Source organism: Zootoca vivipara, chromosome 1 (genome assembly GCF_963506605.1).
Source record: "Zootoca vivipara chromosome 1, rZooViv1.1, whole genome shotgun sequence".
Classification (NCBI taxonomy): Eukaryota; Metazoa; Chordata; class Lepidosauria; order Squamata; family Lacertidae; genus Zootoca; species Zootoca vivipara.
The window spans coordinates 81774053-81789721 of NC_083276.1; the positions used below are offsets into that span (position 1 = coordinate 81774053).

At 46.1% G+C, this 15669-nt stretch overlaps 1 protein-coding gene across 2 annotated transcripts in view; it reads right to left on the minus strand.

The window, feature by feature from the left end:
• The window catches only part of SMTNL1 (smoothelin like 1), a 41729-nt gene that overhangs the window by 3451 nt on the left and 22609 nt on the right, over positions 1-15669 (minus strand). For both annotated transcript variants that reach the window (XM_035124815.2, XM_035124795.2), the window contains exons 2-7: positions 12993-13452; positions 11582-11717; positions 5391-5445; positions 4401-4571; positions 2305-2407; positions 30-181 (exon numbers count right to left, since the gene is read on the minus strand). In XM_035124815.2, coding sequence (XP_034980706.1) covers positions 30-181; positions 2305-2407; positions 4401-4571; positions 5391-5445; positions 11582-11717; positions 12993-13388 — 1013 coding nt within the window. In that variant the 5' untranslated portion in view covers positions 13389-13452. The remainder of the gene's footprint in view (positions 1-29; positions 182-2304; positions 2408-4400; positions 4572-5390; positions 5446-11581; positions 11718-12992; positions 13453-15669) is intronic.

Here is a 15669-nt window from a genome sequence, read left to right on the forward strand (position 1 = left end):
GGGGTCCTGGGGTCTGGGAAGGTGCTCACTCTGCAGTGGAGAAGGCCAGGGTGAAGTTCTCTTTACGGTTTGCTGGATCGAGTGCAGCATAGTCAAACGCATCTGGGAAGAATTTGTGGACGAGAGCGCAGAAGGCCATGCCACTGCTCCAGCTGGTGGAGAAATTCTGGATGTCCACGTGCTGGGAATGAGAAAGAGAAACATAAACAGGGCCCATCTGTCTTCTCTCCTTGGGCTTACACTAAAATCTCTACGCCCCGCACCCCAGCATCTGCAACAGGTGTTAATTATTATTAGAAGAATACCTACAGTAGTTTGCTTATCCGTCCATCCCATTTATGTCCCTCCTTTCTTCCAATCATTTCAGGGTCATGTGAATGGAGTTCTCATTAAAAAAAAAAAATCTTTATAACAACACCGTGGCATAGGCCAGGCACCAAATGAGCATCAAGACTGAGTGGGAATGGAAACATCCAAACCAGCATTCTAGCGCTGAACCACACTGCCTCTTTCTGCTTTGAGACTCATGAATATGCATCTGTTTGCACTGAAGATGTTTGGTATAGCTGTGGTCATGTGTAACACTGAAATGGTTGGGAAAGGCAGTTTTTATTATTATTATTATCACAGTTAAAAGATTGCCATACAAATGTGTAGAAGGAACGACCGCTGAATCTGTAATAAAAAAAAATTACTTGCCTGCTTAGCTAAAGGGACCCCTGACCATTAGATCCAGTCATGACCGACTCTTGGGTTGCGGCGCTCATCTCATGTTATTGGCCGAGGGAGCTGGCGTACAGCTTCCAGGTCATGTGGCCAGCATGACAAAGCCGCTTCTGGCGAACCAGAGCAGGGCACGGAAACGCTGTTTACCTTCCCACTTGGAGCGGTCCCTATTTATCTACTTGCACTTTGATGTGCTTCCAAACTGCTAGGTTGGCAGGAGCTGGGACCGAGCAACGGGAGCTCACCGCGTCACGGGGATTCAAACTGCCGACTTTCTGATCAGCAAGCCCTAGGCTCTGTGGTTTAACTCACAGCGCCACCCGTGTGCCTGCTTAGCAAGTGTCTAAAGTCAGGAAAAAGACTTGCACAATTGTTAGCGTCTGCCAAAGCCCTTTTAAAGCCAAACAGAAGTTCAGACCGCTTTTGCTCCTTGATAATCAGTTGTGGGAATATTGTAATTACTGCTTTGAAACAGAAGTTCGGAAGTGACCAAATGGAACTTGAAAGATGCATTACTATTTGCTTTGGTTTTTATTTATTTATTTTTTTCAAAAACCCAACAACCTGTGGTTGGAAATCCCATGAATTTATCATTGTGGCTGGCACCTCTGTGTAGGGAGAATAGCAGGTTTGGTTTATAGGTACATTTTCTCCAACAGTTTGCTTTTAGCAAGATTGCACTGTTCTGGGGTGTGTATTTGTGTATGTGTGTGAGAGAGTGAGACAAATAGTGCTACTATTTTGAGGAATTACAAAATGTATCTGAGGGTGATAAGCACAGAGTATTAACATAAACCTGAGGTTACGTTGTGCCTATTTATAACCCACCACAATCTGAAGTGTAGGGAAATGGTAGCGGTTATATAGCTCTTCTAGAACGTTCCAAGTGCTTCATTTTTCATGGGCATTTTCTCAATTTCCAGTGAGGTTGCCATGTCAGTCTGTTGCAGCAAGCACAACAAAGAGTCTTTGGGCATCTTTAAGGAATTTATCGGGGCAGCAATGCAGCAATTCATCAAAGCTTATGCCATAACATATTTGTTAGTCTTTAAAGATGCCACAGGACTCGGCTGGGTCCGCAGTTTCTCAGCAACACTTCAGACAAGCCTCTATGGTCAGTAATTTTATGTCAAGGCATTCCAACATGCATTGCAGGGATCACCAGCCTTTTGGATCAATGCACACATTTCAAATTTTGAGAGTGCTGTGGGTGCTACTCATAAAATGACTGGCATGGGGGGGGCATGGCCTAACACAAAATAAGAGAGACATCCACTTTTGACAACCTGTTGGGACTGATTGTGGAGATCACACAATATTGATCACACACTGATGCTGATTCTACCTAATAAGAACATGGAACATTCCTCTGTACCAGGAAAAAAATACACTCATATTTTACAAGAAAGCATCTTATTGTCATATAACAGCTGATCACACACACACAAGTTGCATGACCAACACCATCCTCACAAGGGAAATGAGGGTGCCTGCTGCATCCCTGGGGAAAAGTGGGGTCATGAGCTGAAGGACCACTTAAGGAGGCATTGAGTTTCACAGTTTATACATACTCATTACCTCATAGCCACGGGTCTTCGCCCGGCACCACTCCAGCAGCATGGTCTTCACTGTGTTGGCACCTCCCGTCTTCTTGATATTGGGGGCAGGACCGGTTGCAGCCCTTTGGGAGGGAAGTAGGGAAATGACCAAAAGAGGGAGAAGAAAATGTGTGTCTAGAGCCAGAATAAAGACATGCTTCTCAGGAATCCACAGACTATATAGAATTTAACTGATTTTGGTTTACATTTCCTCATTCTTCTCTTCTGGACAGCATTGGGGGCACAGATCTGCCTCTTTAGGATGAATTCCTATACTTGAGATGAGTAACCTCAGGCTAGACGGGTAAATGCAGGCCTTTGTCCAGCTTTTGGGGATCTCCCCTGGCTACACCTTTCACCATCCCTGCCACACACCTTCCTTGAGAGCTTTCGTCTGACTGGAATGAGCCCTTGAACTCTGATAATGCCTCTTGTTTACCTGGCTGGAGAGGGATGCAGAGGTGTAGGAAGGTCAGGTGGTATCTGGTGTGGAAAATTTCTTGTCAAGATATTAATTGATATGCATGACATTTCATATATAGCTATATAATACCTAGTGTAGTAAGATAAGACCTTTGGAACAGGCATTTTATTCTATTTTTTAAAAAGTCTTTTATGAACCGCCCTAGTAGGGCAGTAATTGTCCCTTGATAACTTGTCACCCCCCTCCATGATGGCACCCGGGGCGGACCACCCCCTGCCCCCCTCCCTATGCCCCTGGAGGGATGTGCATGTACAGAACCTGCTGGCTTCTTTGCTGTTGAAATGTCACCTACAAGAGCCCCATCCTTTGCTCTACCCACTATGGAACGTGGCACCTGGGGCCTTTTCTCTAGTCGATTGCATAGATTCTTAACTATTCACTGATCTACCCAAGAGAAACCTCTTTATCCAGGCCAGTTGTAGGTTTGAGCGCCACCCAAGCAAAGTGTCTCTCTCTGTGTCCCCTGGCCAGAGGCACCATCTTCTCAAGACGATTGAGGGGGCTCAATGCGACGTCCCGACGCCACATGACGTTTCAAGGAGCCAGCGATGCAGTTGAAACACCCTCTGAACATTGAGGGAGCCCAGCCACCTCAAAAACAAAACAAAACATCGAGGGGCCCAAAACTGCTTCGGCCCCAAGAAAAAGCAGGAACAAGAAACAAAAGGTTTCTCTGACTGGCCAGAACATGGAAAGTCTTTTTAAAATATATAAATTGGAATGTATAATTGGCTTTATTATTTGTATTATGATGTGGCAAGATTTGGCATTGTATCAATTGGAGTATTATTAATGAAAAATTAATAAAAATCATATATATATCTCTCTCTCTGCTTCGGCCCTTAGGAGTTGGTGTGCTTGCCTTTGGCAGGCTTAGCTGGTTGTGGTCATAGCTGCCAAGTTTTCCCTTTTCTTGCGAGGAAGCCTATTCAGCATAAGGGAATTTCCCTTAAAAAAAGGGAGAACTTGGCAGCTATGGTTGTGGTGGCAACACTCCAAGCAGTGCTGCACATCTAGGTCTTCTTCCAATGCTTGTGGGGACACTGTGTGAAATGAAGAGGGTGACGACATCCAGCCAGTTGGGGCAGAGGCAAGGAATCAAAAACTGAGGGTGGTTCAGGGTAGTCCACAGCAGTGCCAGAATGCTGAGGGCCCTGGCAGTTACCTGAGAAGGACAGGTGGTGATGCTGGCCCTGCTCTTTCTCTTTAACATGGAACAATCTATTTTGCAGTCTCTTACAAAGCTATCTTTTAAAGCTGCCTTCTCTACCTTGTTAGGCTGTCCGTGCACCAGAATAAAGAACATGCTACAGTTCAGGCCTCTTTTTTTTAGCTTGCCGTTAACGATTTTAAATATTATGGCTATTGATTTTAATTATTGCACTGCTTTTATTCTTGTGCTCCTCCTGGAAATGTTTACGTGACAGGCGGTAAATAAACATTTTGCACTATCTAGGAGTTGTGGCAGAAGGAAGCATGCATGTTGCTACACAGGAAGTACAAAGGCTGTGGGGCAATGAAGAAAGAGAGAGAAAGAGAGAATCAGTGAAGGATTGCAATGGAGGCACCCAGTGGTGCAATCCCAGGCTTACCCTCCAAACTTATCCATGATGGCCTTGCGGGAATGAGCTCTGGGTGGCATACGAGGCCTTGTCATCTCCCTTCTGTCAAAAGTGGGCCTCTTCTTCTTTTCCTCCTTGGCAGCGGCTGCTCCCTCAGCAGCTGGCAGTTGTTCTTGATCCCCCTTTGGGACTGCTTCAGTGCTAAGAACCAAAAGGAAGTAAACAAACAAGCAAACCCAAGAAGGCTGAGAGGTATTGGATGAGGGCATGACAGTAGGTAGACCTGTGATCCCCTCTTAGTCCAGCTCTTCTCAGAATAGGAGGAGGAGGAGGAGAGGCCAAGATGGCGGCCAGGAGAAGGCCGTTCCCCTCACCACTCATGGAAAAGCATCCTCATCAGTCCTGACGAGTGCCACTCTGAGGGAAGGGGGAAATATTATAATGGTAGTGGTCCTCCATGGCAAGAGCAGGAGACCTAAGACGCTCCAGATGTGGTTGGACCCTCATCAGCCCCATCCAACATGGTCAGGGGTGATGGAAGTCCAACATCTGGAGGTCTGCAAGTTCCCCGTCATTGCTCAGTATAGTTTTTGCTGGCTTAAAATCTCTTTGCAGGGCAATTTGAAGTTCCAGTCCCCAGGCTCAAGACACAGGGCTGTGGTGGTGGTCTTCCACCCTCACACCCCAAATTTCTTGCCCCTTTCCCCAACCATATGCCTATCTTTGCTTACAAGGTGTCTGGGTGCATTGCAAAATGCGGGCCGGTGAGACCTCAGCAACCTGGCATCTTAATATGCCCAGAGGCACACTATGGACATTTGCCTGTTGTGGGCCTGTGACTGCCTGGAGCCCACTAAGTACCTAGCAGCACTCCTCCATGAGGCAACAGTTCTTGTTCAGAATCTTGGTCATCACCATCATTGCTGAGCTGTGCTTTCTGTGTACGTTGCCCCATGGTAGCAAGGGGTCACACAACACAGCTCTACTAGGCCAGGGTTGCTCTCAGAGACTCTGTCTCACCTGGTGCTGTTCCCCGTGGCAGCTTCAGGGGCAGTTGGGCCTGAAGGAGGGCTTCCTAGATGAAATTACAGAAAGTTATACCTTTTAAAAAAATCACACTTGTGAGAAATGGCATGAGGAGAGGGGAAACAGCACACAGACACCCAATGCTTCTCCATCACTGTTCTCAGCATTGCCTCTGCACCCATCCCCAACTTGTGAAATGTGACTGAAGACTGTGAGGGATCCCATGCAGTCATGCAGGAATTTCCCATATGTAGGAAGTGAAGCTACTGATTGCTTTCAGTTATGCCTTCAGAATGATGAGGGCTAGAAACATGCTTTAAATAAAATAAAATTGAGTTTCTCAGGATTCTGTGTCTGTTGCCAGATTCCATGAAAGGTACCTTTACAATCAACAAATCAAGAGTGCCACCTAGAGCTTTAATACACTTGAGATTAAACCTCTAGGTCAGGTGTGACGACCCTGGTCCCACTCTGCCTTACTATCACTGCGACACAGGAATCCAGAGGGGAAAACACCCACCCTCTGGTCCTGCCGCCTCAAAAATAAACCCCTTTTACTAATGGGTTTCTAAGTAAGGAGAGCCTTCCAGCCTGCGTGACCTGGTACCTTAAGAAACTCTAGGCTGTCCCCCAGGAATAACCTCTTGCCTCCAGTAAAGGGTCTCCCTCAGTTGGATTCCCCCACTGTAGAAGTTTGCCCTATGCACTCTGGCAACTTCTTGGCACCTCAGGTTACCCTTCTAAGTCTCCTCCGTGTAACTTCAGGACACAAACCACCACCTCCCTGCCTGAGGTGAGTTTTGCCCTCTCTTGAGTCACCACGGCTGTGAGTCCTGGTACCTCGCTGGAAAAATACAGACGGACCTCTTGTTGGCAAAAACAGAGATGAAGTTTTATTGTGTTAAAAACATAAGTGATTCTTTAACGTGTCATTTATTAATTAGCTTTGTTCCAGTTGTACAAAATAAACTCAGTCAAACATTTAACTTTAAGTTGTCCTAGCCTCTTCACTGTCTTCTAACAAGCCACCACATAACATCACACCACACCTTCCTCCCTCTCCCTCCTAACTGACCAAACCGACACTCCCTCCTTTCAAACTGGGCACAGTCCCGCCCCCATCAGAGTTCTAAGCCAGTCAGGCTGGAGGTGGGTTAACTCTTTGCCAGCCGGGCAGAAATAAACATTTTAAAAGTGCTTCAATTTGTCACATATCTCCCCCACCACAAAGACATTGCGTCGGCTTGCTCTTAATTAACTAGAGCAATGCCAAAGCAATGGGCTTGGGGTCCAAAATACTTCAATGCATTCTATAACATTCATATTACAAGGTCAACAAAATTAACATCTCATAAACTTGTACACAGATAAATCATGTTTGGCATGTGTCAGATTATAACGCCTAAGCACAAATGTTCTGCTAGGGTTATCACCGTTTCATATAATAATTTGCACCATCCTATACCTCTCAAAAATACCTGGATAAGGCGTCCGCTATGATGTTTTGCTTCCCACTTATGTGCTTACCCTGTGTCTATTACATGAGTTGCTAGGCTGGTCCTCCCTGGGATGTTTGAGAAGATCTGGGCAAACTGAGCAAGGACTAATTTTAACTGCTCCTTTTGCTCTGGGGTCAGACTTTCATCGAATGACACCTCTGCTAGAGTTGTGCCCTTACTTAGCTCTCCCCACCCAGTTAAATGAATTCCTTGTGTCACCTTCCCCTTTACTTGCAACACCAACTTATTTCTGTCAAAATAAGGCTTAAGTAAATTTACATGAAAATTCTTACATCGGTTCCCTTCCCCATCTAATTCTACTAAATAGTTCACCGCTGATATCCTCTCGACCACTTTGAAGGGACCGTCCCGCGACATCTCCAACTTCTTTCGATGTCTTGTTCTTAACACGAGCACACTGTCACCGGGCTGGAAAGATCTGTCTCTTGCGTGTGCATCATACCACTGCTTCTGTCGACGCTGTGCCTGCTGCAAGTTGTGAGCAGCTTGCTTCCGTAGCTCTTGAAGGTCGCTCTGTAGCTCCTGTAGACACGTCACAACATCAGGGCTGTCGATCTGCTCCTCCCCCGACCACGCTGCTTTCATCAAGTCTAGGGGTCCTCGTGGCTGTCGTCCAAATAGGATTTCAAAAGGACTGAACCCTGTGCTCTCCTGCGGCACTTCGCGATAACCGAATAGGAAGTGTTGCAGCCTCTCATCCCAGTCGTTAGGATGATTGATGGAATAGGTTTTTAGCATCCGGCTCAGGGTTGAGTTAAATTTCTCCGTCAAGCCATTCGACTGTGGATGATAAGCCGTAGTTTTAACATGCTTAATCCCACAAAGAGTTAAAAGCTCTTCCATGGTCTTGGACGTGAAGGATGTCCCTAAATCTGTTATAATTTCTTTGGGGAATCCCAGCCTTAAGAACACCGACATGAGGGCTTTTGCTACAGTCTTGGAATCAATGTCCTTTAGAGGTATTGCTTCTGGATAGCGCGTAGCATAATCCACGAGGCATAAAATAAACTTATTCCCCCTTTTTGTAACTCTGGAGATAGGCCCGAGGATGTCCACTCCTACTCTGGAAAAGGGCTCAGTAATTACAGGAATAGACTGTAACAAGCCTCGCGTTTTGTCCGCTCTTTTGCCTGCTTTTTGGCAGATCACACAGGACTTGCAATACTCTTTGATGTCTTTGCCCATCCCAGGCCAGTAAAATCTTGCTTGGATTCTATCACTAGTCTTTCTAATGCCTAGATGCGCTGCTGAGGGTGCGTCGTGTGCCATTTGTAGCACTTGCAACCGGTAAGCTCTTGGCAACACTAACTGTTTCTTCCTTTCCCAAACAGCAGCAGTTTTCCTCCTCCTAGAAATTCTATACAATCTTCCCTCAATGGTGGTAAATAAGCAGGGGTTCTCCACAGTTACTTCTGCAGTAGGACTTTGTGCTTTACCCCACAGCTCTTTTATAGTTTCATCCTCTTTTTGATCACTCAAGAATTGGGCACCGTGCTCCTGGACCACTGGCACGCTAATCAGCCCTTCATCCTCACCAGGCTCTATGGGTGACTCTATAACTGCAGGAGGATTACTCTCAGTGACTTGAGACTGTGACCTAGTTATCACTTGAATACGGTGCTTCTGACTAGCTAGGTCATTCCCTATTAAAAAGGGTACCTCCAATTCATTTAGGATTCCTACTCTCCATTTGCCACAAAATCCTTTGTAGGTAATATCAACTTCAGCTAATGGTACTTCAAAATGTGGGCCCCATATGCCTTTTAAACTATAGGACTGACCCTTGAGGTACTGCTCCTTTGGAACAAATTGTGATTTGACAAGTGAGACCTCTGCTCCTGTGTCCCTCAAACCTAAAAAAAACTGACCATTTAATTCAATTGGCTCCATGTAATCTTGGTTGCACTCCTGCTCAGCCCTCCAGACCTGTAAGACCTTAGAAGTAGTCTCAGCTGGACTGTCTGATTTCTCTGAGCCTTCTGTCTGAGGCGAGCTATTTTCCTGAGACTGCATTACCAGTTTTACTTGTTTAGCTGCAGAAGGTGTAGTTTGCGACTTAACCAGCAGGGGGCACCTGGCACGTACATGGCCCTCACGATTACAGAAAAAACAAGTGATTTTCTTAGACCCTGTCTTGTCAGAAACTGATTCCCTGACAGGAAAATTTTCTTGCCTGTCTTTATTTTCTCTGTTTCTCCATGGATTACCCTTCTGTGAGTGTTTTGGGAATGCTATTTCATTGAAATCTCCTTGTAGTTCGTCTAAGACCTCAGCAACCTGTGCCACAGTTTTCAGTTTTTTATCCCTCAAGAACCAACGTAAATTGCTAGGGATTTGCTTAAAAAATTGTTCTAAACAAATTAATTGTTTTAACTCATCAAAGTCCTTCACTCCACTCCCTTGAATCCATCTGTCAAGTAATTTATCTAAGCGGCTAGCTAGTTGGGCATAAGTCTCTTTATGTTCCTTTTTTGCCTCACGAAAAGCCTTTCTGCTTTGTTCAGCCGTGAGTCCACATCGAACCCTGACCCTTTGCTTAAATACTTGGTAACTTGACAGCTCTTCTTCCCTCAGGTCAGCATAAATTTCACTTAGTATCCCACAAATTTGAGGTCTTAAATAAAGCATCCAGTTCTCCTCAGGTATTTGAAATTCCACACAAACGCGTTCGAAGGTAAATAGAAACGATTCGACATTATCGTCTTTTCCAAATTTGGGGAACCTTTTTAAATTAATTGCGATACTATCATTGTTAACTGGACTCCGAGTTAATTCTGATCTCAAACGTATCTCTTCAAGCTTCATTCTGTCCTGTTCTAATTGTACCCTTAACCTCTCTGACTGCATTCTCTCCTCAGCTTCAATTCTAGCTTTTTCCCTCTCACTTTCAGCTTCAATCCTAGCTCTTTCTCTCTCACTTTCAATTCTAGCTTTTTCCCTCTCACTTTCAGCTTCAATTCGGGCCATCTCAATTCGTAGTTTCATCAGTTCTACCTCAGAACCTGGGCTTCCCTCAGCCCCTTCCGTTCTTTCATCTCCTTTTGCCTCTCTGGGTTTTCTTACGTGAGTCATTTTCCTCACAGGAAAATGCTGACAGACTCAAACCAAACTAGGCGCGTGAGCTTTGAATTTCGATCACGACGCTGCCACCAAAAATGTGACGACCCTGGTCCCACTCTGCCTTACTATCACTGCGACACAGGAATCCAGAGGGGAAAACACCCACCCTCTGGTCCTGCCGGCTCAAAAATAAACCCCTTTTACTAATGGGTTTCTAAGTAAGGAGAGCCTTCCAGCCTGCGTGACCTGGTACCTTAAGAAACTCTAGGCTGTCCCCCAGGAATAACCTCTTGCCTCCAGTAAAGGGTCTCCCTCAGTTGGATTCCCCCACTGTAGAAGTTTGCCCTATGCACTCTGGCAACTTCTTGGCACCTCAGGTTACCCTTCTAAGTCTCCTCCGTGTAACTTCAGGACACAAACCACCACCTCCCTGCCTGAGGTGAGTTTTGCCCTCTCTTGAGTCACCACGGCTGTGAGTCCTGGTACCTCGCTGGAAAAATACAGACGGACCTCTTGTTGGCAAAAACAGAGATGAAGTTTTATTGTGTTAAAAACATAAGTGATTCTTTAACGTGTCATTTATTAATTAGCTTTGTTCCAGTTGTACAAAATAAACTCAGTCAAACATTTAACTTTAAGTTGTCCTAGCCTCTTCACTGTCTTCTAACAAGCCACCACATAACATCACACCACACCTTCCTCCCTCTCCCTCCTAACTGACCAAACCGACACTCCCTCCTTTCAAACTGGGCACAGTCCCGCCCCCATCAGAGTTCTAAGCCAGTCAGGCTGGAGGTGGGTTAACTCTTTGCCAGCCGGGCAGAAATAAACATTTTAAAAGTGCTTCAATTTGTCACATCAGGCATCCCCAAACTTAGGCACTCCAGATGTTTTGGACTACAATTCCCATCATCCCTGACCACTGGTCCTGTTAGCTAGGGATCATGGGAGTTGTAGGCCAAAACATCTGGAGGGCCGCAGTTTGGGGATGCCTGCTCTAGGTGGCACTCTTCATAAATGGGGAACCTTTTTTTGGCTCCAGGGGACAGATTCTTCTCAGGATCAGTCTTGCAGGCCCAATCTGAGAACTGAGTGGGGGGCCACACACCTGCCAATCCTGTGATGTCACTGTGATAGTATATATTTGACAGGCAGACAGGGCAGACCACCTGTCAAAATCCGCTCCGTGGCTTTGCAAAGTATCCTTTGATCCTTTAATGGAGACAGAGGCTGTTTCAAACAGCAGTGCTTCGAACAGGTGGGTGGCAGCTGGGGAGAACTGTGACCTTGAATCAGTGGGTGTGGCAGCCGTGGCTCACCTCCCATGCCCAATTAAAAGAAAAGGGAAAGGGTTCTAATCTCTGCTCATGAGAGAATATTAAATCCTGCTGCCTAGACTGTGTGATCCTGCTAGGAATAGGGCAGCACAACCTAGGCAGGATTAAACCCTGTCCTCCTGCCCATTGACTGATGTCACTGATTATGTCAGCCAATGGGTGGGCTTGGCCTGGTGAAAACAGCCAGGCAGGTCAAGATTGACCCATAGGCTGCAGGTTCCCCACCTCTGCTTTAAATTTTCAGGGTGCTGAATCATATTTTCCTTACCTGTCTCCACGTTTTTGAGCTCTGTGGGGCTTTGTGGGCTCTCTTCAGGAGAACTTGGAGAGAATTCTGGCCAGAATTCTTCTTCCTCCTCTGGTTCTGGCGAGAGAGGCTCATCTGAAGTGCTGCCAGTTCGGCCCTACAAGAACAAGAGAGAAGGGACAGGCCAAAACACATTTTCAGTGGGTTATTGTAAACTCCACTGTCTTGTGGGATAAGGAGTAAACCCTACATTAAGCTGGAGTGGAGTCCAACATCTAGGGCTGGGTGATGTATCAATACATCGTCCCCAATTGGTTTGAGGTCCACATCATGATAACGGTTTCATAATATTTGACATAATTTCATTATATTTGACATGGCGATAAACTGTGAATGACAGTGTGTGCGCGCTATGTAAAAAGATATCATGATGTGGGGAAAACCAAGAAGCCAATCGTCACTTCTCTCATGATTCCTGCTGCCCCTGCCCTGTTGCTCTGTACTATAAAATAACACTTGTAACAATATGTTAACATTAAGTAAAAATATATCAGTTTTAGACCACTAAGCAGCAGCTGTTGCCAGGACATTACCCCATTCGCTTCTGCATAGTTCCATCCTTATTTCAGACATTGTGATATATCGGTATATTGTGATGTTTAGTTAGTCGATGATATATTACAATGTTGAAAACCAGGTATCGCCCAGCACCAGCACCAACCAATTGTAAGCTGCCTTGGGGCCATATGCTATAAGACAGAATAAAAACCTTATAAATAAGCCAAGCCTGTGGATAGTCTCCACGAATTGTAGGGTGAGACATTTACCTGTCACCTTGTTTACCATTCCCAGAGCATATCTATGTTCTTTCCTGCATCCTCAATGTTTCCCAGAAACTATTTTGAAACCTGGTGCCTTAGCTTTGCAAAGGAGCCACTTACGCAGGGAGACAGAAACGAGTGGCTTACACAATTGTATGTGCACAAATTCCTCCTAAAATCAGTCTCATTCGTCTTCTGTTTTTCTTTCTGGCTCAGACGGCTGGTCCAGCCCCCTGGCAGTTGTATGGCTGCTTTGATTTTGTGTCTGGCTGTTGCCGGGGTGGGGGACCAGCCAGAAATCCCATGGCCACCACCTTGAGTTCCAATATGGGGTTAAAGGCAGCACATAAAGCTACTAGCTAACTATTGGGAGTAATGTGTTAACGGAAATGCAAAAGGTCTCATGGAAACTTAAAGACAAAGAGGTGCAATAGACCCACACAGAATTGGGGTGCCGGTTGGGGCTGATGGGAGTTGTAGTCTAAAACATCTGGAGCAGTGAAGGCTGCTATAAAGGAAAGAAACTAACATAGAAGCTAAAAGAGAGCAAGACAAGCCAGCCAGGGGAATGAGATGCACAAGACAGGGAGTGAAATGCACTCTGTTCCCACCTCTGCGCTGGAAGTGCTGGTGTTTCTCTCCAAGGCATCAGCTTTTGCTCCTTTTTCTTCCTGCTGTTCTTCTGGTGTTCCAGAAACCTCAGCTTCTTCCTTGGGCTCTGCTCCAGATACACCCACGGCCACTCTGTCCTCGGAGGCTGCCTGGTTGGTTTCTCCGGCTTCCTCTGCTTTCTCTTTGGTCTCAGATTCCAGCATCTCCTCGGCCCCCGAAGCCTTTCCTGCAGGCTCATTCTCATCCTTGGTCTTCTTCCCAGCAGCAACCTCTGTTTTCCCAGCCTCACTCTCTCCCTGAGCCTCAACCTGAGCATCTCCTGACTCGCTCTGTTGCTCCAGTCCATTGATCTGCTGGCTCTCCTGCTGCTGCTCCTTAGTGCCTTCGGCCTCCATGGTGTCAAGTTCCTCTGGCTGATTCAGTGGAGGATGAAGCTGGTGGCCTCTTCCAGCTCCAGTTCTGGAAATTCACAGGGCAAGGGACAAAACGTGAAAATCAGAGGGCTAAAATATGTCACTCTTTGATACCAACTGATGCAACTATTAGGGCAGGCACACGGTATACATTTTACGCACATTAAAGTACATGACTTCCCCAAAGAATCCTGGGAGCTGTAGTTTGCTAAAGGTGCTGGGAATGGTAGTTCTCTACAGGTCCCAGGATTCTTGGGGGGCGGGCAGGCATGCACTTTAAATGTGTGTTGAATATGCTTTAAATGTGTAGCAAGGATCTGCCCTATGCATTCCCCCAGATACATAGTTAACACTTGGCTTCTATTAGCTTGATAACCAGCAGCTACATGAGTGACTCCATTGAAAAGCACTGGATTTTTGAGGCATTGTGACAAATCTATATATGGTGGCCTATTCACACATGCAAGTTATCTGTGTCTGTGGCAGTCATCATGTGATCAGCATACATGTGTGAGGTGGCCCACAGAAGAGGGGTGGCCCTCCAGCTTTCACGGGACTCCAATTCCCATTAGCCCTAGCCAGCATAGCAAATGGCTAGGAATGATGGGAGTTGTAGTCCAGCAGATACCTGGAAAGCTACGGATTCCCACATCCCTGCTATACAACTTTTGGAACACAAATACTTCCTTCTCGAGTTTCACCAAGAATTCCACCAGCAGTACTCAAGGGGCGGGGGAGAGTAAAAGGGATGCCCTCTGCTGGGTTTATGTTATAAATAGTCTTTAAGAGCTATGGAAATATTAAGCTACACAGTAGGAGCCCAGCCAGGCCAGGGGTCTTGCTGTGTGTGATATAACTATGTGAGGAGGTAATTACACTCGAGGCAGTGAACATAGATTCTTGTTTCACGCATGGTGCTGCTTTAAATGTCTCTGTCGCTCAAGGAAATGGTGTGACTGCGCCTTCCCCACAATGTGGTAGACAATAATTTTCAGCCAGAAGGTAACATAGAATATTTGGATGTTTTAGAATAGCATCTGGATAAGCTCCTTGCTCCACAAATCCAGTGAAGGGTACACTGCATTGATGTGAATCAACCTGTGTCTAAGTAAAGGAAGCAGCCTAGCAATGGATTCAAACTTCAAGAAAGAAGATTCCACCTAAACATTAGGAAGAACTTCCTGACAGTAAGAGCTGTTCGGCAGTGGAATTTGCTACCAAGGAGTGTGGCGGAGTCTCCTTCTTTGGAGGTCTTTAAGCAGAGGCTTGACAGCCATATGTCAAGAATGCTTTGATGGTGTTTCCTGCTTGGCAGGGGGTTGGACTGGATGGCCCTTGTGGTCTCTTCCAACTCTATGATTCTATTATAGTTCAGGAATCCGGGGGGCTCAAAAGTATGGCTTGGCATAGATCCTGCCCAACATGTGTCCTAATCCAGCTTCTTTCTACGGAGACAGGCAGAGCTACACAGAAGGCTAAATTAGTCACGAGAATCCATGGCAAGCCTTGCGCCAGGACTGTGCCAATATGTGTTGCTGCCCAAGGTGAGCCCTCTCCAGTCGAGGTACATAATAGTCTCAAAAGCTGGATGAGTTATTTTGAGCATGTGGCGCAGCAAATCCTCTGAGCACCCCTCCCAGGTAGAAAACATATTACAATAAATTAAGTAACTAAAAATGTGCTGCCCATTCATAAAAAAGACCCCAAACCAGCTGCCTCAGGCAGCCACCTTACTCTTTGGTCAGCCCTGCGAAACATCAGCCACCTATCTGAAGCAGAACTTCATAGATCCTTTAGCCCCTACTCAGTCTTTCCTCGTCACTTAGTAAATCATCTTTAAATAAAACCTGCTGACAAATGCCAGGAGCAGCCAGTGCAAGAGGCAATTATAGGGAGAAGGGGCAGGTGAGCTGCGCTGTCACCTGCTAAAAATAACCCTCTGACATTTTCAGATGCAGTCAAGAGGTCAGGATGCCCAGAACATCTGAGCAAAGAGTGGCTCCGTCTTTCTAAGGCAATGATCCTACATGTTCTTACCCAGGAATAAGTCCCATTGAACTCTGTGGGACTTGTGATTATGTATTTATTTATTCATTACATTCATATCCCATTTCTCCTCCAGGAAGCTCAGGGTGGTCCATATACCCCTCCCCATTTTATCCTCACAACAACCCTGTTAGGTAGGCAAGGCTAAGATTGAAGGAGTCACTGGCCCAAGGTCACCCAGGGAGCTTCACAGCCGAGGTCCTAGTCCAACACCGTT